Genomic DNA, 26,455 nt, shown 5'->3' with positions numbered 1-26,455 from the left:
ATGATGACAACATGCAGGATCCATGTTGAACAGGAATCAGTTTGCTTCAGGTCCTCCAAAGCAAACACGCCAAATGACTTCTTATTACCACATGTGAGGGCTTCAGCCTCTGTGTTCTGTCACTGTAAATGTATATATATACATGTATATATACACACACACACACACACACATATTATACTAAAGAGAGTGTATCTGCAACCACAAGGACTTTGTGAATACTTGTGGCCCCCCATGAGAGCTGTTGTTCAGCTGTGTGGATTCAGTGTTTGTGTTCCTGGTTCAGAGTAAAACAGATGAAACACAGTGAAAGTTTCAGGTTTGCCTCGAAGAAGAACAAAGCACTTTCAGGAGGATCATCTCTCTGGAATGATGAGGCTGAAGGGTCTGAACCTTAGTGTTGGCTATGTGAAAGACTTTGTAAAAGGACACTTCTGAAGACCCTACAGGTGGAGAACAGGGAACTGATGTGAACCACCTCACAGCAGTTCTCTTGGATTACAAGAGTTCTGAAATGTTCTGTTTAAATATGTAAATGAGGCCTTTTGTCCTGAGGACTTGTAGCAGCTCTCCTTGTTTGATCGATATGTTGTGATCAGTGTCACCTGTAACCGGACCGGTTCCCCCTCTGGTCCCCTCAGACCTGCAGGATGGCAGACAGCAAGGTGCTGGTTCTGGCCGCGCTGGCCGGAGCGGCGGGCGTCGGTTTGGCCGCGGCGTTTTACCGTGGCTTCAGGTCGAGGAGGAGAGGCTCGTGGCCGCGCGGCGCCGACGCACCGGGCGCCGTGTCGGCGGACGACCCCGGGCCGCCCAGGGGTCAGGCCGAGGTGCTGCGGTGCCTCGAGGCCTTGATCCGCTGCGTGTCCGAGCTGAAGGACGAGATGAGGTCGCTGAAGAGCGCCCTGCCGACGCTGCAGGACCAGGTCCGGCTGGAGCTGAGGGGGCGCCACGAGGCGCGGCCCCACTGCAGGACCACGCCGACGCGAAGGAAGAGGGCGGCGGGCGCCGGGGCCGGAGCCGGGGGGCGGAGCTCCGAGGAGGCCGAGAGCGAGGGAGGGTGAGTACACCTTCTGCAAGATGGAGCCTCCCACATGTCCGCGATCTGCAAGATATTCTACGTCTGTGATGTACAGAGTGATATATTTAAAGAGGGAGGGAGAGAGAGGGAGGGGGAGAGAGGGAGGGAGAGAGAGAGAGGGAGAAAGGGAGAGAGGGGGAGGGAGGGAGAGAGAGGGAGAAAGAGGGAGAGAGGGGGAGAGGGAGGGAGAGAGAGAGAAAGAGGGGAGAGAGGGAGAGAGAGAAAGAGGAGAGAGGGAGGAGGAGGGAGATAAGAGGAGAGAGAGAGAGAGAGGGAGAGAGGGAGGGAGAGAGGGAGGAGGGAGAGTGAGAGAGAGAGGAGAGGAGGGAGAGGAGAGAGGAGAGGAGAGAGAGAGAGAGAGAGGGGGACAGAAAGAGAGAGGGAGGGAGAGGAGAGAGAGAGAGGGGGATGGAGGGAGAGAGAGAGAGAGAGGAGAGAGAGGAGGAGAGAGAGGGAGAGAGGGAGAGGGAGAGAGAGGAGAGGAGGAGAGAGAGAGAAAGAGGGAGAGAGGAGGAGAGAGGGAGAGAGGGAGGGGAGAGAGAGAGAGAGAGGGAGGAGGGAGAGAGAGAGAGAGGGGAGAGGGAGAGAGGAGAGAGAGGAGAGGAGAGATATGAGAGAGGAGAGGAGAAGAGAGAGAGGGAGGAGGGAGGAGAGAGGGAGGAGGGAGGAGGGAGGAGAGAGGGAGGAGAGAGAGAGAAAGAGGGAGAGAGAGGGAGAGAGAGGGAGAGGGAGAAAGAGGAGAGGAGAGAGGGAGGAGAGAGGAAAGAGAGAGGAGAGGGAGGAGAGGGAGGAGAGAGGAGAGAGAGGAGAGGGAGGAGAGAGGGAGGAGAGAGGGAGAGAAAGGGAGAGAGGGGAGGGAGAGAGAGAGAGAGAGGGAGAGAGAGAGAAAGAGGAGAGGAGAGAGAGGGAGAGAGAGGGAGAGAGGGAGAAAGGGAGGGGAAGAGAGGGGGAGAGAGAGGGAGAGAGAGGGAGAAAGGGAGGGGGAGAGAGAGGGAGAAACAGAGAGGGAGAAGAAGAAGAATAGAATAGAAATAGAATTAAAGCTGCAAGCAGCGATGAACGGGTCCTCTTCCTGCGTCGGGGTGCTGGCCGGACGCCGACACTGATTTTACTTTGAGTCGGTGGCTTGACTCTGAGTGAAAAAGGCTTGTTGATATCCTCAGGCCTTGAATTCTACGAAGCATGAGAAGTTTGGAGCAGATTTGAGCGAGTCCAGGGTTAGCAGCAGGTGACTGTGACAATGTGAACATATACATGCATCATGTGTATCCATGTGAAGTCTAGACCTTGTCATGTAAATTACATGTGAATGTGATTCAACGGAGCTCCACAGGGAAGCATCATCGAGGTCTTAGGTCTATTCTGGTATATTTTGAGAGCGATCTGAATAAGTAAAAAACATGTAACTTCCTAGTGCCACTAGTTGGCGCTAAGTCCAGAAAAAAAATTAGCATATGGATGTCTTCAGGGTCATTATGTCATGATGTATGAGAAATATGGAGCAGATTCCATTATGTATGGCTGAGTTACAACAACGTCAATTTTCATGGCGAATCCAGAAAAAAAATTAGCATATGGAAAAATTAGCATATGGATGTCTTCAGGGTCACTATGTCATGATGTATGAGAAATATGGAGCAGATTCCATTATGTATGGCTGAGTTACAACAACGTCAATTTGCATGGCGAATGGCGTTTCTTTCCAGAAAAAAAAATTAGCATATGGAAAAATTAGCATATGGATGTCTTCAGGGTCATTATGTCATGATGTATGAGAAATATGGACGAGATTCCATTATGTATGGCTGAGTTACAACAACGTCAATTTTCATGGCGAATGGCGTTTTTCCAGAAAAAAATTAGCATATGGAAAATTAGCATATGGATGTCTTCAGGGTCATTATGTCATGATGTATGAGAAATATGGAGCAGATTCCATTATGTATGGCTGAGTTACAACAACGTCAATTTTCATGGCGACAAAGTTTAATATTATTGAAATCTTTTAAGGCCATTTCAAGACAAAGGTCTCAAGACCATATAGGCCAAGTTTGGAATGTATCGGGTTTAAGCTCTAGGAGTAGTTAACCCATAAAATCATGAAAAAGGCATATTTTGAGGGATTGATTATAGCGCTAATGTTCAAACGTTATGAAAAAATTAAGGTAGGTTAAAGGTGTCCTTGTGGACATAGGCTACCAATTTGGTGAGGATAGTCCAAGTGATTTGGAAGTTAGGTGTCTTTACAAATAAGGCCACACCCCTTGGATGTTCATTGGTCCATATCCTTTGAACGCAATGACATATTAACTATCTTTCGAAGATTTATGATGACATTGAATCAATAATGAACCACAACAAGTTGTGTATGATTCGGACCAAGCGTTTAGGAGAAGTTGGAAAAAAACTGTTTTTAAAGAAATTCAAAATGGCGGAAAATCTAAGTAGGCGGAGCTTAGGGGTCTGAGAGGCTTTTTTGTAGAGCTGGTCAATTCTGACCTGTGGACCAAATCTCAAGTCAATCGGTGATCGGCGGAAGAAAACTATAGCTATTGAAAAACGAATTTTCTAGGGGGCGCTACAGAGCCATTTCTTAATATACTAATACGAAAACTCAATAATCTCAAAATTTTCACCAGTCTGCTCCTGCATGTGAAATTTCAGTCTGCTGGGGCGTACGGGGTACGGACAGTCGACGTTTCCGGGGAGAGATTAATAATAATAATAATAATAATAATCACTAGAAAAACAATAGGTTCCTCTACGACGAAGTCGACGAGGACCCTAAATATACTTTATTAATCCCCAAGGGGAAATTTGTCGAGAGAAAGAGGGAGAGAGAGGGAGAGGGAGGGAGAGAGAGACAGAGAGGGGGAGAGAGAGGGGGAGATAGAGAGAGAGAGACTCACAAAGCCACCTGGTGGTCAAAGAGTATGACGCCACCTTCATTACACACCAGAGAATAGTCACTACCACATTAACTATGTAGAGACTTCATTACACACCAGAGAATAGTCACTACCACATTAACTATGTAGACTTCATTACCACCAGAGAATAGTCACTACCACATTAACTATGTAGAGACTTCACTAACACCAGAGAATAGTCACTACCACATTAATTATGTAGAGACTTCATTACACCAGAGAATAGTCACTACCACATTAACTATGTAGAGACTTCATTACACCAGAGAATAGTCACTACCACATTAACTATGTAGAGACTTCACTAACACCAGAGAATAGTCACTACCACATTAACTATGTAGAGACTTCATTACACCAGAGAATAGTCACTACCACATTAACTATGTAGAGACTTCATTACACCAGAGAATAGTCACTACCACATTAACTATGTAGAGACTTCACTACACCAGAGAATAGTCACTACCACATTAACTATGTAGAGACTTCATTACACCAGAGAATAGTCACTACCACATTAACTATGTAGAGACTTCATAACACCAGAGAATAGTCACTACCACATTAACTATGTAGAGACTTCATTAACACCAGAGAATAGTCACTACCACATTAACTATGTAGAGACTTCACTACACCAGAGAATAGTCACTACCACATTAACTATGTAGAGACTTCATGACACCAGAGAATAGTCACTACCACATTAACTATGTAGAGACTTCATTACACCAGAGAATAGTCACCACCACATTAACTATGTAGAGACTTCATAACACCAGAGAATAGTCACTACCACATTAACTATGTAGAGACTTCATTACACCAGAGAATAGTCACTACCACATTAACTATGTAGAGACTTCACTACACCAGAGAATAGTCACTACCACATTAACTGTGTAGAGACTTCATTACACCAGAGAATAGTCACTACCACATTAACTATGTAGAGACTTCATTACACCAGAGAATAGTCACTACCACATTAACTATGTGACCAGCTGATGACAATCAGACACCATTCCCTGAACCACACCCCCGCTCCACCCACTCTGCAGCCGAGCTTAAACACCCCCCGCTGCCACATACCTCCACCGCCCGACTTAGGCCGGGGCAACATCCGGCCTAACCTACTCCCTCCCCCATGAGAGCGGGAGGAAGTCGGCCACGACCATCTGCGTCCCGCCTATGGATCACCTTGAAATTAAAGGCTGTAAGCCAGATACCACCGAGCGATTCGGGCGTTGGTATCTTTCATGCGGTGGAGCCATTGGAGCGGGGCGTGGTCCGACCAGAGGGTGAATGAGCGTCCCAGGAGGTAGTAGCGCAGGGAGTCGACCGCCCACCGGATGGCGAGGCACTCCTTCTCCACCGTGCTGTACCTGCCCTCCCTCTCCGACAGCTTGCGGCTGATGTACAGCCAGTGTTGGGAAAGTTCACGTAGAAAATGAACTAGTTCAAAGTTCAGTTCACACATTTTAAAATGAACTAGTTCAGTTCATAGTTCATATTTCAAAAATATGAACTAAAGTTCATGGTTTCAAAAATGAACTATTTAGTTCTTTTTAGTTCTTTTTTTTAACATTTTGCTGGGAGCTATTATTTGTCCACATTATTGCCGCCACGGCCGTAGAGAACCACAGACAGCAATTATTGTTTATCAGTTTTAACATTGAAACTATGTGTCAGATTCATATTCGTATCCAATTTTGAATCCTTATCTAACCAGGGTTTATATTAGCATTGAAGCGACAGCCCTCAAAATACTGTCATTTCCCTAACGCTTTGTTGCCACCCATTCAGTCCACATTAATGGCACCTGCAGCTTTCAGCCCTACTGTATATTCTCAAAACGTGAGGAAAAACTTGCTGCTTGAATGGTCTTTATTATGAAAACAAAAACAAGACTATAGTCCTTTAAGATGCAAATGTTTTTTCATTTCAAATCATTTTCCAAATTCCATTTCAGTTATACTGAAAAGTGACCTAAAGAAAGCAATGGTGGATCTGCGGTTTCTTTCTTCCTGCAAAACAAGAAAGGCTGTTATTTGTATGCAGCTAGCCTCTGCACATCCATATACACATCTCCATTGGCAATACATTGTACTTCTATAGCCCAAAAAACAGGTCACAACAAATACCTTCAAATCTTTTTGTTAGCATTCAAGATCAGCTGCCTCTCAAAGTTTGCATCTCCCAGCCGGTTTCTCCTGGATCTGAATGAGATTAAATAAGAATTTTTAACATCATCATTATTGTGGCAAAAATAGTAACAGTAATATGTATTAAAGGAATTGTGTACTGATGCAATCACTACAATAATTTGGCTGACATTTTATATTGAAAACCACAATTACTATTTGCTGCATAAGCTTTAGAATGATATCACCAAGACAGAACAATGACTGACTGAGGATGGATATTTACTGTTATTATTATTACTAAAGCATAGTAATTATGGAATATAATCACAGTTCATCCCTACCTGAATATTTGACCACCGATGCTGAAGAGCCGCTCTACTGGTGCACTTGAGGGCAGTGCAGTGTTGTATTTTAGGAACAGCCTTTTCAGTTTTGGAAATGTCATGTATTCGTCCAACCCATCTGTGGTTGGGGCATCCAAATAAGTGTCCACTTCAGTTTTCCGTTTGTTAAACTTAAAGAATGAAACTGCAGGATCTTTCTTGTCACTTTCACCACTGGATGGGGATTGACCTGAGTCTCTTGCATCGGAGTCATCATAGTGGAAGCTTTGAAATTCTCGTTTCAGCATCAATCTGTACTGTATCCTTTTCTCCTCATCTTGGACCCAGTCTCCCTTGAATCTTGGCATCAGCATAGCAGACAGTATGTGCTCCCTCTTCTCGAGAAGACCTGCCAGCCTTGTGCTCAGTGACTGCAAGATGCTCTTTATAAGGGGACGGCATGTAATGAGACCTTCTGCAGCAGTGGGTTTCATGCTCTCATCCAACAGGTCATTCATATGACATTGCAGTTGTACAATGGTTGGAGCCAGGTACCCAAGATAGATGTTCTTCTCTGCTTGGAGGATGTTCAGTGCGAGTGCCAAAGGCCTCATCACATCTACAAAATTGTGTATGAAGTTGACTTCATCTGGTGAGAATCGACGAAAGCCAAACTCATCACTCACAGTGTGCAGGATCAGCTCTTCATGTAGGGGAGTTGCATCATTTGCAGAGGTGACAGCCACATTCATTTCTGCCTTCGTAGTTAATGTTGCAATGCGAGACAGTCGCTCCATGGCCAGAAATACAGAGTTCCATCTTGTGTCATTTGGCACAACAAAGCCAATCCCAATCTTTTCCTCCACAGTATCAGAAGCCTTTGGACTCCGCTTAACCCTGTTCCACAGAGCAGATGCTTTCGCAAAAACAGCCCTTGACATTGCTTTGTAGCGTTTTTCAGTTACCTTTTCGGTATCTTTGGCCACTAGATTCAGGGTGTGAGCCATGCACCTTCTGTGAGGGGGGAGAGAAGGATGATTCAGATCTGAGAGAGGCTCAGGCTCCATCTGGTCATCTTCGTCTGAGCTCTCACTGGCAGCAGCAGCAGCTGACTCTGGTTCACTATCTTCACTTCCAACAGTCTCTGGCTCTTCAGTGTCATGAACAACATCCATCCCAAAACAGTTGAACGCCTTGACAAAATTTGCAGCATTGTCTGTTACTGTACACACAACCTTGTTGTGTATTTTAAATTCTTTGTTGACATCTGACAATACTTTTGCCAATACATCATGTGTATGTGCTCCTTTAATCCGCCGGCATGCCAGTACTGCAGAGTGTCTCTCAGAAACATCATATTTGTTTAACCAGTGGATAGTGATGCCCATGAATGATTTATTCACAGCTGACCAGCAATCTGCTGTTGTGCACACAACTTCGACGTCAGAGAGTTTAGCCTTAAGTTCACATATGTTTTCTTTATATTTCTTGTTCAACAGTGTCTGTACTTTTTTTCTTGATGGCACCTTTTTGGATGGCTGCAACCCCTTAATTAAGTTGATGAAAGCTGGCCGCTCAACTTTGCTCAAAGGCTGCAGGTCTCCGATAATATACTGCATCACCAAGTTGTCCAGCTGCGGTTGGGTGACACAGAAACCGGAGCCGCTACTGAATGCGGTTAATGCCATCTGTGTGGGGACATTAGAACTGCTCTGGCTCGCAGTTGCTGTTGTGTTTTTATAAACACGCACGTGCCTTGCTAGGCTAGCCGGGTGCTTTAGCTCAATGTGCCGCTTGAGGTTTGCTGTGGATGACGTCGATGTCCTCACTCTCTTCTGTAAACCAGGCGGGCATTGTTTACAAGCAAACGTTAAGTTTTTGTTGTCTGGGTCAGTTCCGATTTTTGTATAAAAGTCTTTTAAATAGGCGTAAACTCTGAAGGCGCTGTCTTCATCCATTTTCATCCGTGCTAACTCCATCTATGTGACGCGATTTGATGACGTATTTGTTAGTGCGACAGGTATGAGAGTGGGTGGCCAGTTTGGGTTGTTTTCATCCTACGTTTTCGGTGAGTTTTAACTGGTTTTCGCCTGGGGGGTTCTGAGAAAATCTGGCAACCTCGTGAACGAATATGAACTATGAATGAGCGGCGTTCAAGAGCACCAGAACGAACGCGTTCTCTAAACGTTCATCAATCGGTAAAATGAAACGTTCAGTTCCCGTTCGGGCAAAAAAAGAGCGCGTTCATGAACGATCGTTCATTGAACGCGTTCGTGCACAACACTGTGTACAGCACGGGGCGGTCAAACCCCCCTACCTGCTGGGACAAAACGGCCCCCAGCCCTCTGTTCGACGCATCCGTCTGCAGAGTAAAAGGGAGAGAGAAGTTATGTGTGTGGAGGAGCGGTTCCCCACAGAGAGCTTGCTTTACCTCCTCAAACACCAACTGGCACCGCTCCGTCCACTGGACCGGATCTGAGGCACCTTTCCGGGTCAGGTCAGTCATGGGGCTGGTCAGCTCCGCAAAGTTCGGGATGAACCGCCTGTAATAGCCCGCCAGCCCCAAAAACTGCCTCACCTGTTTATTAGTCTTGGGCCGTGGGCAGGCTGCGATGGCGGCGGTCTTGTCCACCTGAGGGCGCACCTGCCCGGCGCCCAAGTGGTACCCCAGATACCGTACCTCCCTCCGTCCAACTGCACACTTCCCCGGGTTGGCCGTAAGCCCCGCCTGCCTCAGGGACTCCAGCACCGCGCCCAACCGCTGCACATGCTCCGCCCAGGTGGTGCTGTGTATGATCACATCATCCAGGTAGGCGGCAGCATATGCAGCGTGCGGACGCAGCACCCGGTCCATTAGGCGTTGAAAGGTGGCTGGGGCCCCGAACAACCCAAAAGGAAGCGTGGTGAATTGGTATAACCCAAACGGAGTGGAGAAGGCCGTTTTTTCCTTAGACTCTGGCGACAGAGGAATCTGCCAGTAGCCCTTGGTTATATCCAGTGTCGTAAAGAAACACGCAGTGCCCAGTCGGTCCAGGAGCTCGTCGACCCGGGGCATTGGGTAAGCATCGAACCGTGACACATCGTTCACCCTGCGATAGTCCACGCAGAACCGAATAGACCCATCCTTCTTGACCACAAGAACAATGGGGCTACACCAGGCACTGTGGGACTCTTCTATTACCCCCATCTCCAGCATTGCAGCCAATTCCCGCTGAACCACCTTTCTCTTGTGTTCAGGTAACCTGTAGGGTCGTAAACGCACCGTCACGCCCGGAGGCGTCTCAATCTGGTGCTCTATGAGGTTTGTGCGTCCTGGAAGGAGAGAGAACACGTCAGCAAACTGCTTTGGCAACCGGGCAATGTCTGTTTTCTGGGTCCCGGAGAGACGGTCTTCACAAAGGAGCGAGGCCGGATTGGTGGATTTTGGGACCTCAGGTCCCAGCTCCTCTCTCTCAGATACCGAGGACACCAGAGAAACAGACTCCGCCTCCCTCCATGCTTTTAGGAGGTTGAGGTGGTAAATCTGTGTAGCTCCGCCCCTATCAGAACGCACCACCTCATAGTCGACATCCCGCACTCCGTGTGACCACAAGGGCCCTTGCCAGTTGGCGAGGAGTTTAGTGCTGGAAGAAGGAAGCAAAATAAGTCCCTTCTCTCAGGTGTGAATTGTCTCAGCCTGGCACCTCTGTTGTACAGCCGCTGCTGACGCTCCTGGGCCTGGAGCAAATTCTCACGTGACAGCTGACCCAGTGTGTGGAGCTTTGCTCGCAGGTCCAGGACGTGTTGGATCTCGTTTTTACTGGTGCTCGGCCCCTCCTCCCAGTTTTCTTTAATGAGGTCGAGCACCCCCCGTGGATTCCTGCCGAACAAAAGTTCAAAGGGAGAAAATCCCGTGGAGGCCTGGGGAACCTCCCGTACTGCAAACAACAGAGCGTCAAGCCATTTATCCCAATTACGTTCATCAGAGCGGACAGCATCGTCACCCATAGGACACGCTTCTTCAACAGCTTCTTCCCTGCCACAGTCAGACTGATGGCACAACACAGCTACTGAGAAAGAGGCACTCCTTGAAACTGTGAAAAATGCGCAACACTACAATCAGTGCAATAGCCCCACACAACCTTCCCCCAACATCTGAACATGTGCAATATCCCCATATCACTGTCCCCTCCCCCTCCTTCTTTCCTTTTACAAGCCAGGTACAGCACTAGCCTACTTACATACTTATTACTGTTTATACTGTAAATATTGCATACATACACATTACCACACTATGTACAGTGTTTTTTGTACGGTGTTTTTTTTTTGGAGATATGTTTCATATTTCTATTATTGTTACTGTTACTGTTATTATAGTGTGTTGTTTTGTACCTCTTGACTCGGAGAACCCTGCAAAAATAATTCCGATGTGTCTGGACTGCTGGTCTAGGCACAGATGGCAAATAAAAAAACCTTAAACCCTTAAACCTTAAAGTCATTAATAAATTTACGGATCATGGACTTCAAAGTCTTATTCAGACGCTCCACCAGACGGTCGGTCTGTGGGTGGTACACACTGGTCCGAATAGACTTGATGCCCAGTAACCCGTAAAGTTCTCTCAGTGTTCTTGACATGAACTGGGTGCCCTGGTCAGTCAGAATCTCTTTCGGGATTCCGACTCGGGAGATGACCTGAAACAGCGCCTGCGTGACACTCTTTGCAGAAATGTTGCGCAAGGGCACCGCCTCCGGGTATCGTGTTGCGTAATCCACGAAGACTAACACAAAGCGATATCCGCGTGCACTCCGGTGAAATGGCCCGATTAGGTCCATAGCGATACGCTCAAATGGAACCTCCATTAATGGCAGAGGGCGCAAAGGTGCCCTCGGAATGGCCGGAGGGTTTACCAATTGACACTCCGGGCAGGACGCACACCAACGGCGACATCCGCCCGGATGCCCGCCAATAAAATCGGGTCATTATCCGGTCCAGAGTTTTATCATACCCCATGTGACCAGCCATCGGGTTATAGTGAGCCGCCTGGAAAACCATTTCCGGCGGCTCTTCGGCACCAACAACTGGGTGCTTTCCTGCCCTGTGTGAGTGTCACGGCTCACTCTGTACAGTCTGTCCCTGATCAATGTGAAGTGCGGATATGTCTGCGGCGTCAGGCGCACCAGCTGACCATCAATTCTTATCACTTAGTCAAAGGCTGAGCGTAGAGTATCGTCCGAGACTGCTCGAGTGGAAAATCTTCCATGGAGTGAAACTCGGGAGCCGGAGGAGTCGCCATAGGAGGCTCCACCGGTTCCCCCTCCCCGTCTGCAGTGTCGGACAACCTCGCGTCACCGCTGAGCACGGCGCACACACCGCATGACCCTGTCTGCCGTGAACGCACCCCCGCAGCCTTCCCCATTAACTTATCAAACCCTGGCCAATCGGTTCCCAAGATTAAGGGGTGCGTAAGGCGGGAGCTAACCGCAACCTTCACGTTATGCTTTTTACCCCCATGTCTAATTTCCACTGACACCATGGGATACTCGTGAATGTCCCCATGCACACACCTTATCTTCACCCACAATGCCTCCACCAATGCCCCTGGTCGAACCAGGCTCTGGTGGATCATAGACTGTACAGCCGGAATCCACCATTGCCTGATGTACACCCCCCTGGATTCTTACCGGTACACGGTATGTCGCTCCCGGACCTGGGGAGGGTGTTGGAGAGCCGGCAACCCGGATCACCTGGCCCACCTCCCTCAGCGGACACTCCCACCGGATGTGTCCGGGCTGTCTGCACCTCCAACACTCCTGCCCTGGTGTTTGAGGGACTACCTGTGGGTTGGGAAGGGTGCCGGTGTTTACTGGGGCCGGTATGGGTCGCGTCAGGGCCTGCATCGGCTTGGCCGGAGCCAGTGCGCCGTCGCTGTCCGCCTGGCCGCCGGGGTGCACCGCCAGGTGGTCCTCCGCCAGAGTGACGGCGGCCTCCAGCGATGTTGGGCGGTGGCAGCAGACCCACGTCGACGTTTCAGCCGGCAACCCTCCAACAAACTGCTCCAGGATCGCCCGTTCTGCCACCGCCTGCGCCCCTCTTGTGCTCCCGGGCTGCAGCCACCTCGTCGCGGCGTCCCTCAGCCGTTGCGCGTATGCGAATGGCCGGTCATCGGGCCCCATCGTCGTCTCGCGGAACCGCCGCCGGTGATCCTCCGGAGTCAGCCCCAGCCGATCTATCACCGCTTTCCGCACGTCCGTGTAACTGTGGCGTGAAGCTGGGGGAAGGCCCAGGGCCGCCGTCTGCGCCTCCCCGGTGAGCAGGGCCAGGAGGCGAACCGCCCACTCCCCCGCTGGCCAGCCGCATGCCTCCGCCACCGTCTCGAACGTCTCCAAAAATGACTGTGCGTCGTCCTCCGCCGTCATTTTCTTAAGCTCCACCCCCGCCCAGGGGGAAGGGATAGGTGTAGCCGCCGCGGTCTGGGCAGCGAGCAGTTCCAGGGCCCGAGTCCGCTCCTCTGCCTGGACCAGGAGCCTCCCCAGTATCTGCTGGTCTGCCTCCGCCCAGTCCTTCATCGTTGCTGCCATCTGACACAGCATCTGCCCCAGCACCATCACGTGCTGGGTTGGCAGATCTGGGTCTTGTTCGATGCTCTCCATTTTTTTTAAAGGGGTCCCACGTTTGGCTCCAGTGTGACAGGTTCATGGCCGTCACCGGTAGGTTTTCCCCCCCCTAAGCACCAAGGAATGCGCAACCAGAGGGAACGTTGGTAACGTGCTTTATTTGAGCGCTCTGACCGCCGACTGTGTCTCTGCTCATGGCTCCCCTCTTCCTCCTGTCCACCTCCTTTATGGGGACAGAGCCTCGCAGATACACAAACCCAGATTGTCATCAGCTGGTCTGATTGTCCTCAGACCAGCTGATGACAATCAGACACCATTCCCTGAACCACACCCCCGCTCCACCCACTCTGCAGCCGAGCTTAAACACCCCCCGCTGCCACAGACCCGCAGTCTGAGAAGGATCCGTTATCGATCAGCAGCTGGCAGATACCGGCTGTCAAAGATGCTCTTTATGAGTGTGATTGATACGAGGGTGAAGATGGCCTTCCATTGATCTGACATCTGGATGTACCTGGATGTGTCCTGGGGCTCGGTGTCGAGAACCGGCGCTCCGGTTCTGCCTTTCAATTCCGTCCTCCATGAAGTTCAGTGGCACAAGCTGACAGCAGAGAGAAAGTGAGCACGTCGTCCCGTGTGATCGGTCGTGTTCGTTCGCAGGGTTCAGACGGTCATGGAAAACCTGGAAAAGTCTTGGAATTTTAAAATGGTTATTTCCAGTCCTGGAAAAGTCATTGGAGAGAAAAAAAATATTCCAAAAGTTTTGTAAATGTGCATTTATGCTGAGTTTTATCAGAATCAGAATCAGAATCAGAAACAGGTTTATTGCCAAGAATGTTTTCACAAACGAGGAATTTTCTTTGGCGGAAGGTGCAAGATTCGCGCACCAAGACACCGAGGCGCCGTCCGCGGTGCCATCTTGGAAAGGGTGGATGAAAAATTACAGCATAACATGAGGGAAGAGAGGCGAGAAAAAGAAAAAGCAACCCCCCGACTATGCCCCTAGAGGGGTACAGTGTGGGAGCAGGAGAAAAATAAAAATAAACCATTGCACATAAGCACATACATCTTAGACATGACTTGCAACGAGTAGGAAGGGGGGAGGTGAGGTAATCCAAAGACTGGGTGATCTAAGCCCATCCATTGGGGGCAGAAGGTAACCAGCACCGACAAGCAGCCAGCCCGGTCCGTCAGCCGTCACGGCGCCGGACACAGACCCCGTCCTGTCACCCTGGGGGGGCAAAGCAGGCGAAGGCGTGGGACGGGGGGGTGGGGGTAGTGATTGCATATCAGTGTGTTGAAGTTCGTGTGTGAGTGGCCTGGTGTGTCGTCCTCCCCCAGTCCACAACAGACAAAGTTCCCAGACCGCAAGATGGTCGTTGCCATGGAGATAGCCTTGAAGGGTCCTGGGGAGAAAACAACCACAGGTGTCTGTGGATAGGGGGAAGGGAATGAGAGAGAGTCTCGCTTCAGTGATCTTCGGGGGAGTTGTTGTTCCAGTCACGGCCTTGGCCAAAGCCCGTCCTGGTAGAGGGAGCCGAAAGCAGATAAGATATGCTTTTTAAAAGGACAACGCTCTAAATATAAGCCGCCATACGCTCTTTCATACTCCCACATTTTCCTCGCTGCAAGTGAACGCACCGTAACAGAAAAGACATGCATGTTTACTCTTTTAATCTAAACTATCGTCTCTCATTCATTCGTGTAATTTAAGGTTATAAACGGTATGCTTTGGAATCCTCAGTTAGTTTAAATACGACATTTCTCACTTTTTCATGTTATGCACAGAGATTTCACAAAATGTTTGGTCATGTAACTTTGGTTTAAAGTCCTTGACACCCATTGGTCACCATGTGGATGACCCCTGTGTTCAGGTACATGACCGCCCTCACGGACTCTGAGGAAGAGGAGCCCAGCGATGAGGAACAGGTGGACGAGTTGTGCGTCCTCCTGGAGAGCATCGACAGCCTGCGCCAGGGCCCCGAGTCCGACAAGAGGCGGAGTCTGGAGCTCCTCCTGCAGCGCAGAGAGGAGGTGCGTTGCCTGCCGGGATCCCGCAGCGCCATCGATGCGGAGCGGCGTGTCCTGACACTCTGCTCTACTCCCGTAGTTTGGACAGAAATCATCATTTCTCTGGCGGCTGACCCGGGCTTACTGTGATCTCCACGACATCAGCTCCACTCTGGAGGAGAAGAAGACGCACGCGGAAACTGGTAATCTGCTGAAAGTCATTGTGTTGCAGCTCGTTTGACTCCTGCAGGTACGTCAGCTTCAGGCGGTGACCCGCAGTGAATCATCAGAAATGGTTCTGATGAGTCGCCCCCTCCTGGCCAGTCGAGAGAATGCACGTAGTCAGAACCAGCGGTTGCCTCGTTATACCGACGTGCACCTACATACTTCAAGAGCTACATCGGAAAGCATGATCTAAAAGAGTGCATGCATGCTTACGCATACAAACAAGTGGACACGTCAACTAAGACTTCATTATTTAAAAAATCTCTCAAAAACCAAAGTTTGCCATTTCACGATGCCGTGTTTTCCCAGGAGGAAACCAGGTCCATCTCCTACAGATAGTACATCTTCTAGATAGATGTGACACCCAATGCACCCTGACCCGTCCGCGTGACGCCCAACATGTGTATTCCACTCGCTAAGCACTCGACAAAGAGCGCCGCGGCCTGACAGCCTCAACGTCAATGTGCCGCTAATCCAAACTGGCCATGGTTTCCCCATGTGAGCATCACACACTGTCTGTTGACACGGCTAATTAAAGCAACAGGGCCTCAGACCTAACATTCATTACCATGTTATTAGTGCAGCTTTTCCACAGGCCGATGAAGGATTTCAAACGTTTGTATTCTTTGACGCGGTGCCCTGCGCCGTTTCCTTATGCAGGAAAACCCAAACACACTGTCGTCTCCACCAATCCACGCTGTCTTGTTCTGTGAGAACGTCCCGGCTGAATCGAGTGTGTGGAGTTCACGTTCTTGTGGAGCATCATTGTCTTTCCTTTGCTCTCAGGGAAGAAGATGGGCGCGGAGGCCGTGAGCCTCAACCCCACGTGTGCCGACAGCCACCTGTGGTAGGTTCGCCTCGTTTTCCTCCTCTCACATCGATCCTGGATTCAGTTTCATGGCATGTGACTTCCCGTCGCTGAGCCCCAGTTGGGCACTCGCCGGTGGTTTTGCGTTCTCATCCAGTTAAAACTGTTTCACAATGAAAAGCGTAGACACAGGTACTTTCCCCAGGTGAGAGGCGCTGTGCTCGTCAGTGACGCGTCGGCCCTCCAGCAGCCGGCCCTCAGCATTTGAGTGGATGCTCACTCAGGTATTAAAAAAAGCACACAGAGGGAGAGGGGGGCTGGAGACAAAGAGAGAATCAACAACAATGCAAAGAAAAGGTGCATATTTGGTCAAAATAAAGAAGGAAAAAGTGGCAGAGCATCACTGCATGTTTATAGCCTTTACACCCCGCCGAGCATCTCCTGCCTGTAGGCCACGCCCCCGAGCATCTCCTCCCTGCAGGCCACACCCCCCGAGCATCTCCTCCCTGCAGGCCACACCCCCCGAGCATCTCCTCCCTGCAGGCCACGCCCCCAAGCATATCCTCCCTGCAGGCCACGCCCCCGAGCATCTCCTCCCTGCAGGTCACGCCCCCCTGAGCATCTCCTCCCTGCAGGCCACGCCCCCGAGCATCTCCTCCCTGCATGCCACGCCCCCCGAGCATCTCCTCCCTGCAGGCCACGCCCCCGAGCATCTCCTCCCTGCAGTCCACGCCCACAAGCATCTCCTCCCTGCAGGCCACGCCCCCGAGCATCTCCTCCCTGCAGGGCACGCCCCCCCCCCGAGCATCTCCTCCCTGCAGGCCACGCCCCCCTGAGCATCTCCTCCTGCAGGCCACGCCCCTGAGCATCTCCTCCTGCAGGCCACGCCCGGAGCATCTCCTCCTGCAAGCCACGCCCGAGCATCTCCTCCTGCAGGCCACACCCCCCCCCGAGCATCTCCTCCCTGCAGGCCACGCCCCCCGGAGCATCTCCTCCCTGCAAGCCACGCCCCGAGCATCTCCTCCTGCAGGCCACACCCCCGAGCATCTCCCTGCAGGCCACGCCCCCCGGAGCATCTCCTCCCTGCAAGCCACGCCCCCGAGCATCTCCTCCCTGCAGGCCACGCCCCCTGAGCATCTCCTACCTGCATGCCACGCCCCCTGAGCATCTCCTCCCTGCAGGCCACGCCCCCTGAGCATCTCCTCCCTGCAGGCCACGCCCCCTGAGCATCTCCTCCCTGCAGGCCACGCCCCCTGAGCATCTCCTCCCTGCATGCCACGCCCCCTGAGCATCTCCTCCCTGCAGGTCATTAGCCCTCAGTTTGATGAACGTGAACACGAGCCGTGTTTACTGGCGTCACGCTGGATGCCACCACTGGCCCTCCCGTGACCGCTGTCATGCATTTCATGTTCTGTTGACTTGTTTCTGTAGTTTATTGACTTGTCCCACAGGAAAGAAATGAATAACTCAAAACGACATTTTTGCTGTATCTGTCTAGCGCTCGTGGACATTTAAAGATGGCCGCTTCTCTTTGAGTCGAGGGGAATGTTCTTCCAACCCTCGTCGCCCTCGCCGGTCGCTCCGACTCAGCGAAAGAAATCCCCCTTGCTTTTTTAATTAGTTGTGAGGAGTCCCGTGTGCGTGTGTGCGTGTGCGTGTGCGTGCATGCAGGCCTCAGCGCTGCTGCACATTCCTCATCTGAAACGCGGCTCGTGTCAAAACTTGACTGCTAATCAGACGCCGAGTCCACGGCTGGAAGAGGGCGATGAAGAGGGCGATGAAGGGGGCGATGAAGAGGGCGATGAAGAGGGCGATGAAGGGGGCGATGAAGGTTAGGTTGACTGAACTCCAGGGGCATTTAAAATTAAATTGGAGGCACTTTTTGAAACGTTTGAAATAAACTTCTTTAGGCTTACAGTATATGAGCAATTGTCATACAAATTACAATAATATGTCGATTAGGCAATAGTCTACAGATTTAAAGTGTTTTCTGAAAACATAAATCAGACAAACATTTTACATTTGACTTCTATTTCTTTGTGGTTATTTTTTGTTATTACATTTATTACAACTATTAACAATTATAACTTATTTCTTTGTTTTTTTATAATTCAATATTATATTTATTGATTTTGTGTGTGTACCTATACCTAGTACAGGCAACACAGACACAACCAATAACTAAAGTAAAACGCTATTAAATGATCATAATTCTGAGAGGACATGCTGGGGGCATTTGTTGCCTCAGTTCTGCCCTTCGCCCTCGTGTGTTTCTGACGCTGGATTATGATGATGCTGAAATAAATGTACATGTATATAGATTTCCGATGAGTCGTCACATAGGAGGGCGACGCTTGTTGTTGATTCTAGAACGTTATTGTTCTAATACGTTCATTAACTTCAGATTCAGTATTCATTGTGAGTTCCGATCAGCAAAACCAGGACTGGTTCTGGTCCCTAACGAGGCGGGTTTTGATTGGACGGTAGCCAGAAACCTTTATTCTGAAACTTCAAGTTTGATGACACACAAACCGGTTTTATCTCCAATTGATGACTGTTTATGACAAACGACTCTGCGTGTTCAGAACCTATAATAAATTAATAATTCCCACCAAAAGAGGTTTTAAATAATCTATTTTGATTCGCGTAAATTAGCTCGATTAGCTTCTTTTTTATTGGAGACGCATTATCCGTAATAATAATAATAATGCAGAGTCACTCGCAGCTTTGAGTGACAGCAGGCGGAGCTCCTCACACACCTGCAGCATGACGTCGTGTGGTTCAGTCGGTCGGCGTCGGGCCGGTGGCTGAAGGCCACGTGGAGCTCGCCGCTTTGTGGCGAGAAGCGGTGACGCGTGTTGACGGGGAGGCCGGGGTCGAACGAGGGCGTGGGAGCCCGACTGCGTGTTAGTCACTGCATCTTCTTCCTCTAACGCCGCCTTAAAGGAGCGGCGCGTGAGAAGTTGGTGGCAGTGAAGATCTTCACTTCACCAACACGGGAAACATGGAGCTCTAAAGTTTGGGGTTTTCATGAAAACTCTCACTTTTATTTATCAAATGAATATAAAATGTAGTCAAGACGTTGACGAGGTTATAAATAATGATTTTTATTGTAAATATTAATGTTGTTCTTCTTGTGGCTCAAAGGAAGGCCAGTTTTATATCTTCTCTCAGCAGCATGAATGTTTTCAGCTGCGCTCGCATAAAGAGGGTTTAAGGGGTTTTCTACCCCTCCGCTAGTCTTCTTAGGCGATAACACAATGTACTATCAGAACACTGGAGATGGGCCTCTACACACCTCTGTAGAGACTTCATTACACACCAGAGAATAGTCACTACCACATTAACTATGTAGAGACTTCATTACACCAGAGAATAGTCACTACCACATTAACTATGTAGAGACTTCATTACACACCAGAGAATAGTCACTACCACATTAACTATGTAGAGACTTCATTACACACCAGAGAATAGTCACTACCACATTAACTATGTAGAGATTCATAACACCAGAGAATAGTCACTACCACATTAACTATGTAGAGACTTCATTACACCAGAGAATAGTCACTACCACATTAACTATGTAGAGACTTCATTACACACCAGAGAATAGTCAGTACCACATTAACTATGTAGAGACTTCATTACACCAGAGAATAGTCACTACCACATTAACTATGTAGAGACTTCATTACACCAGAGAATAGTCACTACCACATTAACTATGTAGAGACTTCATTACACCAGAGAATAGTCACTACCACATTAACTATGTAGAGACTTCACTACACCAGAGAATAGTCACTACCACATTAACTATGTAGAGACTTCATTACACCAGAGAATAGTCACTACCACATTAACTATGTAGAGACTTCATAACACCAGAGAATAGTCACTACCACATTAACTATGTAGAGACTTCATTAACACCAGAGAATAGTCACTACCACATTAACTATGTAGAGACTTCACTACACCAGAGAATAGTCACTACCACATTAACTATGTAGAGACTTCATTACACCAGAGAATAGTCACTACCACATTAACTATGTAGACTTCATTACACCAGAGAATAGTCACTACCACATTAACTATGTAGAGACTTCATTACACCAGAGAATAGTCACTACCACATTAACTATGTAGAGACTTCATTACACCAGAGAATAGTCACTACCACATTAACTATGTAGAGACTTCATGACACCAGAGAATAGTCACTACCACATTAACTATGTAGAGACTTCACTAACACCAGAGAATAGTCACTACCACATTAACTATGTAGAGACTTCATTACACACCAGAGAATAGTCACTACCACATTAACTGTAGAGACTTCATTACACACCAGAGAATAGTCACTACCACATTAACTATGTAGAGACTTCACTACACCAGAGAATAGTCACGACCACATTAACTATGTAGAGACTTCACTACACCAGAGAATAGTCACTACCACATTAACTATGTAGACTTCATTACACCAGAGAATAGTCACTACCACATTAACTATGTAGAGATGTCTTTATGATTCCTTTAATGTGGTCTTCATTGGAAAATAAGGACATTTCTAAGAGACAAACTTTTGAACGGTAGTATATATACAAATGGCTTTTTAAAAAACTCAATGATTGTTATTTTCAGGGCAGTTGTTCGCAATGAAAACAGTTATGCATATTATATTAAATAACATTAAAGAGCTCCGCCTGTGAAGTGTGGGGTGGTTTCTCTCCCGGGGGGTGTGACGGCGTGGGGTCACATGGGGTCACATTGGGGTCACATGGGGTCACATTGGGGTCGTTGGGGTCATGAGGGGTCACATTGGGGTCATGAGGGGTCACATGGGGTCATGTGGGGTCGTTGGGGGTGGACCCCGTGCAGCTTCACGCCGGCCGCCGCCCTCGAGTCCTCGAGTCGCTCTGGCTGCGTCGGTCCGAGTCCCTCCGGCCCTCCTCTGAACCCAGCGGCTGTCCCTTGGGTTTAGGGACCGCCTCTCTGCAGCTCCACAGGGGGCGTGGCCTCAGACCGAATACCACATGGGGCAAAGAGTTAGAACTAAATCTGCTATTTTAAGACTTTAATGTAAATGATTCCTATAGAAGACAGAAGCACGAGGACTTTGACCACAACTCCAACCGTCACTATTACACACATTAATATACCATTATATACCATTATACACCATTATATACCATTACACACCATTATATACCATTAATACACCATTATACACCATTAATACACCATTATATACCATTACACACCATTAATACACCATTACACACCATTATACACCATTAATACACCATTATATACCATAATACACCATTACACACCATTATACACCATTAATACACCATTAATACACCATTACACACCATTATACACCATTAATACACCATTATATACCATTAATACACCATTAATACCATTATACACCATTATATACACCATTACACACCATTATACCATTATATTAATAATTATTATACACCATTAATACACCATTATATACCATAATACACCATTACACACCATTATACACCATTAATACACCATTATATACCATAATACACCATTACACACCATTATACACCATTACACACCATTAATACACCATTATATACCATTAATACACCATTAATACACCATTATATACCATTAATACACCATTATATATTATTATACCATTATTACACCATTATACACCATTATATACCATTATTACACCATTAATACACCATTACACACCATTATATACACCATTAATACACCATTATATACCATTATTATATACACCATTACACCATTAATACACCATTAATACACCATTATTATACCATTATTACACCATTATATACCATTATATACCATTATTAATACACCATTACACCATTATACACTATTATACTATTATACACCATTAATACCATTATACACCATTATACCATTAATACACCATTACGCACCATTATACACCATTATATACCATTATACACCATTAATACACCATTATATACCATTACACACCATTAATACACCATTACACACCATTATACACCATTATACACCATTATACACCATTACACACCATTAATACACCATTTATACACCATTAATACACCATTATATACCATTACACACCATTAATACACCATTAATACACCATTATACACCATTACACACCATTAATACACCATTATACACCATTATATACCATTACACACCATTAATACACCATTGCACGCCATTACACTTACACATATGACACACTGTATGAGAAGTTTGGGATGTTTGTCACCATTAAACAGCTTCTAAACCAAAGTATTGGTGGAAAATGAAAGTTTGTTCACATGACAGCGTGAACGCCTCTAAAGGGGTCGTGACTATCTCTCATGGCAATCCGTCTAATAGTTGTTAACTGTGTTTTATCCAGCAACAACCATTTAAAAAACTAAAGAGACGATATCGAGCCGGCTCTTTGCTCCCAGCTGTAAAGTGTGAGCAACTCTTTTATTTGGAGCTCAAACCCGAATTAAAACGTGGAGGCCAGCTGGGCTCTGGCTCGGTGATGGATTCACTCAACGCCTCTCTCTCTCTCACACACACACACACACACACACACACACACACACACATATCCAGCGGCGTGTTTTCGTTGGACGGCTGCAGACAGATAGCACCTCTGCTCCCGTGAGGTTGTGAAGCTCTGCCATGACAAACACACAAACAATCTGTTTTGGGGTTGCACCGCCAACTACATCTCCAACTAAGATTGATTAATTCAGAAAAATACAAAAAAGAGCAAATGTATTGGTAATGCATGATCCCAGTCCAGAGGCGGAGGCAGTGAGAGCTGCACCGCTGAACAAGATCAAGATCAAGATGTTTTATTTGTCACATACACACACAGGGTGTGCAGTGAAATGAAAGTGGCAATGCTCAGCAGGAATGTGCAAGGGCAACAAGTACACACTATTTACAATAAAAAACAACACAATATTTACAGTAAGTGTGTGTGTGTGTGTGTGTGTGTGTGTGTGTGTGTGTGCCTAAGAGGGGCAGTTGTGTGGGTCTATGTGGGGGTCCTGGTGAGGTCGGAGTTCACAATCCTGATGGCCTGAGGAAAGAAACTCCGTCTCAGTCTCTCTGTTCTTGCAGCGTGACTACGGAGGCGCCTGCCTGACCGCAGCAGCTGAAACAGTCTGTTGTTGGGGTGGTGAGGATCCTTCATGACAGTAGCCGGTTTAAAATAAGACATGAATCCATCCGCACGTGTCAGACAGCTCTGGGCACGCTCAGACTCCAGCTGGCATCAGCGCCGCCATGCCGACCTTTTTAATATTGAATATGATTGTCTGTTATTTGTTTAAAAAAAATAAATAAACACAACAAATCTGTAGACTACTGCCTAATATAATAAATACTCTAATTATTGCCTAATAGTCTAATTATTGACATTTTAATGACAATTGCCCATATCCTTTAAGCCTAAATAAGTATATTTATTATTGTTATAAACGTAAAATGCTATTTCACAAGTTTCAAAAAGTGCCCCCAATTTCTTTTTAGATGCCCCTGGAGTTCAAATTCCTGCCCCTCATTAAATTCCTTCTTATGCACATTGAAACAACAATATGCAAATATTCTGGGGGGGGGGGGGGGGTCAACTCTGTGGCAATCACTTTGAACTTCCTTGTTGTGGACCTGCAGCTGATCCCTCCACTCGTCTCCACAGGTACGCCATCTTGTGCGGCCTGATGGCCGAGTACGACACGCTGCAGAACAAGATCAAGTACGGCTACATCTTCAAGGTGGGTGGTAGTGAGGGAGCAGCCGGGCCCCGGGGCCTCCTGCTCAGGGCCTCCTGCTCAGGGCATGGGGAGGGGAGGGGCTACTCGTATCTCTGAGCCAGGAAGCCACGCCTACTGCCGCTAGGGTTGCGTAAGGCAAGAGTGTAGGACAACGGCCCGTTAGCTTTTTAATCTACTGACCCCCGCCTCACTCCTCTCTCCCGCCCCCCCCCCACCTCACCCCCGCCTCACTCCTCTCTCCCGCCCCCCCCCCTCACCCCCGCCTCACTCCTCTCTCCCGCCCCCCCCCCTCACCCCCGCCTCACTCCTCTCTCCGCCCCCCTCCTCACCCCCTGCCTCACTCTCTCCTGCCCCCCACCTCACCCCGCCTCACTCCTCTCTCCGCCCCCCTCACCCCGCCTCCTCCTCTCTCCCCCCCCCTCACCCCGCCTCACTCCTCTCTCCCCCCCCCCTCACCCCGCCTCACTCCTCTCTCCCCCCCTCACCCCCCTCACCCTCTCTCTCCCCCCCACCTCACCCCGCCTCACCCCGCCTCCCTCTCCCCCCCCCTCACCCCGCCTCACTCCTCTCCCCCCCCACCTCACCCCGCCTCACTCCTCTCTCCCGCCCCCCCCCCCACCTCACCCCCGCCTCACTCCTCTCTCCCGCCCCCCCCCCTCACCCCGCCTCACTCCTCTCTCCGCCCCCCACCTCACCCCGCCTCACTCCTCTCCCCCCCCACCTCACCCCGCCTCACTCCTCTCTCCCGCCCCCCCCCACCTCACCCCCCCCTCACTCCTCTCTCCTCCCCCACATCACCCCGCCTCACTCCTCTCTCCCGCCCCACCTCACCCCGCCTCCTCCTCTCCCGCCCCACCTCACCCCCTCACCCCCCCCACCTCACTCCCGCCTCACCTCCTCTCTCCGCCTCCCCCCCTCACCCCCGCCTCACTCCTCTCTCCCGCCCCCCCTCACCCCGCCTCACTCCTCTCCCCGCCTCCCCGCCTCACTCCTCTCTCCCCCCCCTCACCCCGCCTCACTCCTCTCTCCGCCCTCCCCCTCACCCCGCTTCCTCCTCCCCCTCCACTGCACAACTCTTGACAGGTGAAAGAGAGAGCCGGCCGTGGAGCGCCAGAGGAGAGGATATAATCCAGCATTTAAAATAGAATCCTTCTTAGAGAGTGTGTGTGCGTGTGTGTGTGTGCGTGTGTGTGTGTGTGTGTGTGTGTGTGTGTGTGAGAAATACTTGTGGGTCGGTGAAGCTGGTCATGAATTCACTGTGTACATCTTCACGCTGTGCGTGTGTGCGTGTGTGTGTGTGTGTGCGTGCGTGTGTGTGTGTGTGTGTGTGTGTCCTCAGGATCATCTGGATAAAGCCATCCAGCTGAAGCCTCTTGACCCGTTGTCCTACTACCTGATGGGCCGCTGGTGTTACGCCGTAAGTGACCCTCCCGATGCAATATACACACACACACACACACGCACACACTGGAACCAGAGAGGGCAGCGGTGCTTTTTAAAGATCCCTCTGACTGCGATGCTATTGGCTGGCGGCTGTGTGCAGGTGGCTCAGTTGTCGTGGATCGAGAGGAAAGTCGCCGCCACTTTGTTCGGAGAGCCTCCGAGTGCGAAGGTGGAGGACGCCCTGAGGAACTTCTTAAAGGTACGGTCCCCAAATATATCTATGGAGACAGTCAGGTTCACCTGGTGGCTCTATGGAGACAGTCAGGTTCACCTGGTGGCTCTATGGAGACAGTCAGGTTCACCTGGTGGCTCTATGGAGACAGTCAGGTTCACCTGGTGGCTCTATGGAGACATGACGGTTCACCTGGTGGCTCTATGGAGACAGTCAGGTTCACCTGGTGGCTCTATGGAGACAGTCAGGTTCACCTGGTGGCTCTATGGAGACAGTCAGGTTCACCTGGTGGCTCTATGGAGACAGTCAGGTTCACCTGGTGGCTCTATGGAGACAGTCAGGTTCACCTGGTGGCTCTATGGAGACAGTCAGGTTCACCTGGTGGCTCTATGGAGACATGACGGTTCACCTGGTGGCTCTATGGAGACAGTCAGGTTCACCTGGTGGCTCTATGGAGACAGTCAGGTTCACCTGGTGGCTCTATGGAGACAGTCAGGTTCACCTGGTGGCTCTATGGAGACATCACCTGTCTTTAAGATGAATAACATGTGTCTTCTTACAGGTGGAGGAGATCCAGCCGGGATACTCCAAACACAACTATGTGTTTCTCGCTAAGGTCAGAACCAGAACCAGAACCTCCATCGTCTGATCTACTGTGCAGAGACTTATTTCTGGTTTTCTCTGTGGCAGTGCTACAAAGACCTGGGGAGGAGGGCCGAGGCCCGGGAGATGTGTAGGACCGCCTCCTCAATGAACACCGTGACCAAGGAGGTGAGGGAGGGAGGGAGGGCCGAGGCCCGGGAGATGTGTAGGACCGCCTCCTCAATGAACACCGTGACCAAGGAGGGGAGGGAGGGAGGGAGGGAGGGCCGAGGCCCGGGAGATGTGTAGGA

General features: G+C 49.2%; 2 protein-coding genes across 2 annotated transcripts in view; one reads left to right on the top strand and one right to left on the bottom strand.

The window, feature by feature from the left end:
• The window catches only part of LOC130207536 (regulator of microtubule dynamics protein 2), a 27,760-nt gene extending 1,307 nt beyond the window's left edge, over positions 1–26,453 (top strand). The window contains exons 2-10 of the mRNA XM_056436181.1: positions 642–1,057; positions 14,947–15,106; positions 15,183–15,285; positions 16,094–16,154; positions 23,872–23,947; positions 25,287–25,364; positions 25,491–25,589; positions 26,125–26,178; positions 26,253–26,453. Coding sequence (XP_056292156.1) covers positions 642–1,057; positions 14,947–15,106; positions 15,183–15,285; positions 16,094–16,154; positions 23,872–23,947; positions 25,287–25,364; positions 25,491–25,589; positions 26,125–26,178; positions 26,253–26,453 — 1,248 coding nt within the window. The remainder of the gene's footprint in view (positions 1–641; positions 1,058–14,946; positions 15,107–15,182; positions 15,286–16,093; positions 16,155–23,871; positions 23,948–25,286; positions 25,365–25,490; positions 25,590–26,124; positions 26,179–26,252) is intronic.
• On the bottom strand, positions 5,881–8,213 carry LOC130207138 (uncharacterized). Its single transcript, XM_056435613.1, has 3 exons — positions 6,500–8,213; positions 6,156–6,230; positions 5,881–6,038 (listed from the first exon to the last, which is right to left on the bottom strand). Exons 1-2 carry the CDS (start codon positions 8,167–8,169, stop codon positions 6,158–6,160), a joined length of 1,743 nt encoding a protein of 580 aa, XP_056291588.1. The 5' UTR covers positions 8,170–8,213; the 3' UTR covers positions 5,881–6,038; positions 6,156–6,157.
• Positions 26,454–26,455: the final 2 nt, after the last annotated feature.

The sequence above is a fragment of the Pseudoliparis swirei genome, chromosome 17 (genome assembly GCF_029220125.1).
Source record: "Pseudoliparis swirei isolate HS2019 ecotype Mariana Trench chromosome 17, NWPU_hadal_v1, whole genome shotgun sequence".
In the NCBI taxonomy this organism is placed as follows: domain Eukaryota; kingdom Metazoa; phylum Chordata; class Actinopteri; order Perciformes; family Liparidae; genus Pseudoliparis; species Pseudoliparis swirei.
Note: the sequence above shows the minus strand (reverse complement) of the source record. Positions and strands in the feature narration are given on the sequence as shown.